Source organism: Triticum aestivum, chromosome 2B (assembly GCF_018294505.1).
Source record: "Triticum aestivum cultivar Chinese Spring chromosome 2B, IWGSC CS RefSeq v2.1, whole genome shotgun sequence".
In the NCBI taxonomy this organism is placed as follows: Eukaryota; Viridiplantae; Streptophyta; class Magnoliopsida; order Poales; family Poaceae; genus Triticum; species Triticum aestivum.
The window spans coordinates 101314928-101318387 of record NC_057798.1 but is presented as its reverse complement, the minus strand read 5'-3'; the positions used below and the strand labels follow the sequence as shown (position 1 = coordinate 101318387).

Here is a 3460-nt window from a genome sequence, read left to right as displayed (position 1 = left end):
TCCATGCTAATCGCTTGTGGGGTAACCTTGCTCGACGATAATGATTCTCAAGAGTCAAGTTAGGCACAAACTGTGGACGTTTTAGCCAAGGGTACCGTGGCTCCAGAATCTCTTCTAGCTATATATATGTGCAATGCTGGTATGGTTCTCTTGCAAGCCACGGCCAACACAAAAAAAGGCGAGACAGAAATACCAAATAACATTGTCTATTATACGCTAGTGATCTAGCGATGTCTTCTGCTCCATGTCCTAGCTTACTGGTGCTCGTGGCAATGGCCTCCGCGGCGTCGGGGCAGCTGTCGCCGACGTTCTACCTCACATCGTGCCCGAGCGCGCTGTTCATCATCCAAACCGCGGTCCAGGCCGCAGTGAACAGCGAGCCCCGCATGGGGGCGTCGCTGGTCCGGCTGCACTTCCACGACTGCTTTGTTGATGCAAGTCTCACATAACCTTAGGCAGTTGTAGCATATGCATGGACGTTAAGTAGTACTGATAAATGGAGTAAATAGCATAAAACTACTACTTTACAGGCTAGGGTTCCAAAAAACTACCGGTTTTTAATTTTTCTCAGATAACTACCAAGTGAGCGGTCCGCTGTTTCAAAAAACCCTAATCATAGAGTGCTTTAAAATTGATCGCAATTATGACAGTTGGGACCCGCATGTAAGAAAATCGTTAGTTTGACCATCTGTTTGACCGTTACCTTACATGTGGGGTCCACTTGTCAGTGTCCCTTTGTCATATTCTAATATAAAAATCTATTCTTTATACATTTACAAACAACCCCTATAAGTTTCCTAAAAAAGCAATCGGGTCCCTGAAAGTTTTTAGAAAAAGCAATCAGGCCCTTGAGGCTAACCCGCGTGCGCTAGAGAAAGGAGGTGGCTCGGCCGCCGCGTTCTTCGGCGCGAGGCGGGCGCACTGGGTGGCGGAGTTCCCTGCCGGCTGTTGCCGCTGCTCCTGGCCATGGCGTGCGGTGGCCCGTGCTCCTGCGCGCGGCGGCCCAAGCCCCTGGCCATGGCGCGGCTGGTGGCGGCCCGTGCTCCTTGGGCGGATGGTGGCGGCCCGTTCTTCTTAGCGTTGCGAGAGGCGCCCCTTGCTCTTGGGCGTTGCGGGCACGCTCCTGGCCATGGCACACGGAAGCCAGCGGCCTATGCTCCTATGCTGCGGCTGCTCCTCCGCACGGCCTTCGTTCCCGTCGTCGACCTTCTCTTAGCGCGCGGTGAATGGTGGAGGTGGTCGTCGGCGGGTGGGGGTAGTCGGGTAGGGGGAGAGGAAGAAGAAAGAGGCAGAGGAGAGAATAGAAGATGGAGGAAGAAGAGATAACTTACACGTGGGTCCCACATGTAAGGTAACGGTCAAACAGAACGGTCAAACAAACGGATTGTTTAGAGGTGGGCCCGACCTGTCATAAAATGGTTTAAATCGCTAGCAACGAGTGTTTTGGGTTTTTTTGAAACGGCGGACCGCTCACTTGGTAATTATCTGAGAAAAATTAAAAACCGGTAGTTTTTTGGAACCCTAGCCTGTAAATTATTAGTTTTATGCTATTTCTATACTTTTTTTTTCAGGGATGTGACGGGTCCGTTCTGTTGGCGGACACCGGGAGCTTCGTCGGCGAGCAGGGAGCTGCTCCCAACGCCGGTTCCATTCGAGGCATGAACGTCATAGACAACATCAAGACCCAGGTCGAGGCCGCGTGCACGCAGACCGTCTCCTGTGCCGACATCCTCGCCGTCGCTGCCCGTGACTCCGTCGTTGCGGTAAGCTCTACAGTTAGCACTAATGCGTGTGATTCTGCACATGATTCTGCACCTCGGTTTTTTTATATAAAGTGTATTTATTTTTTCAAAAAATCAAAATGAGTGCAAGTTTGACCTAGTTTTTAGAAAAATATGTCAATATCCACAATACAAAAATTATATCATTTGATCCTTTATGAAAAATAGTGTCATATTTTATCTATCAAATATTGCAGATGTTCTTATTTTATTCTATAATCTTAGTCAAATATTCAAATGGTTGACCTGCACAAAAATCAATACACCTTATATTGTGAAACCGGGGAGTATATATGAACTACTCTATCCGTCCCATAATGTAAGACGTTTTTTCTTTTCGTCCCATAATGTAGACGTTTTTTGACTCTAGTGTAGTGTCAAAAAACGTCTTACATTATGGGACGGAGGGAGTACTTTCTTGGCTGTGGTTTGAAATTAAAATCTTGTGCAGCTGGGAGGGCCAACATGGCCTGTTCTTCTCGGGAGGAGGGACTCCACCACCGCAAGCAAGACCAATGCAGAAAATGACCTTCCACCTCCAACTTTCGACCTCCAAAACCTCACAACCTCGTTCGCCAACAAGCAGCTCAGCCTGACAGACATGGTTGCGCTCTTAGGTACAAACCATCGACATGATTTCTCTCAACTCAAACTTTACTAGTACAACGGCTCGCTAGAGAGACATTCTGACATGGCTTTACAGGCGCCCACACGCTCGGACAATCGCAGTGCCGGTTTTTCAGGAACAGGATCTACAACGAGGCCAACATCAACACGGCCTTCGCGACGGCGCTCAAGGCAAACTGCCCCCAGTCCGGCGGCGACAGCAGCCTAGCGCCGCTGGACACAGCGACGCCCAACGCGTTCGACAACGCCTATTACAGCAACCTGATTTCCCAGAAGGGGCTCCTACACTCGGACCAGGTGCTGTTCAACGGCGGCGGCGCCGACAACACAGTCATGAGCTTCGCGTCCAGCGCGGCGACATTCAACAACGCCTTCGCAACGGCCATGGTGAAGATGGGGAACATCGCGCCCAAGACGGGGACGCAGGGGCAGATCAGGCTCGTCTGCTCCAAGGTCAACTCGTAATCTCCACGCCGCCGACGCACTGCTGCCGATACGCAGAAACAGGAATGAAATAAATAAGGTCTCGGAGACCAGTTCCAACACCTACGAGTACGCTAGCGTGTGTATTCCGGCGGGTGGTTGAAAATTGTACTTGTGCATGTGTAACAAAATTCTCGTGCAAAAGCAACGGATGATTGCTTTTTTTTTTTCGGGAAAACTTGTGTTACTCACTTCACACAGGATTACAATCAAAGGAGTTAAGCTCAATGGTCTCCGGAGGTCCTGACCCAAGCCAGGTCATAGTTCTTCCCTCCACACGAGCAAAGTTTGCAAGAGAGTTACTAACTTTATTTTGAGCTCTACTAACGTGAGTAATACTAGTTTTACGAAGACCCATAAGATACTTGATCTCCTTTACCAAAGCCAAATAGACTGATCTATCTTCATCACTGGATTTTATCATCTTCACTGCAACTGAAGAATCCATCTCGATCGCCACCGGAAGTTTCGAACGCATCTGTTGAGTATAATATTTATTAGGAAAGACGAGATAGACTAGGATTTGTTCTGCCTTGTCTTGTACTTCAAGTAGATCATTGTACTCCTAT

At 48.9% G+C, this 3460-nt stretch overlaps 1 protein-coding gene across 1 annotated transcript; it reads left to right on the top strand.

Annotated features, from left to right (window-relative positions):
- Positions 1–230: 230 nt before the first annotated feature.
- Positions 231–2873, top strand: LOC123040636 (peroxidase 2). The gene is made up of 4 exons (XM_044463421.1): positions 231–434; positions 1572–1763; positions 2233–2398; positions 2485–2873. Exons 1-4 carry the CDS (start codon positions 231–233, stop codon positions 2871–2873), a joined length of 951 nt encoding a protein of 316 aa, XP_044319356.1.
- The last annotated feature ends 587 nt before the right edge of the window (positions 2874–3460 follow it).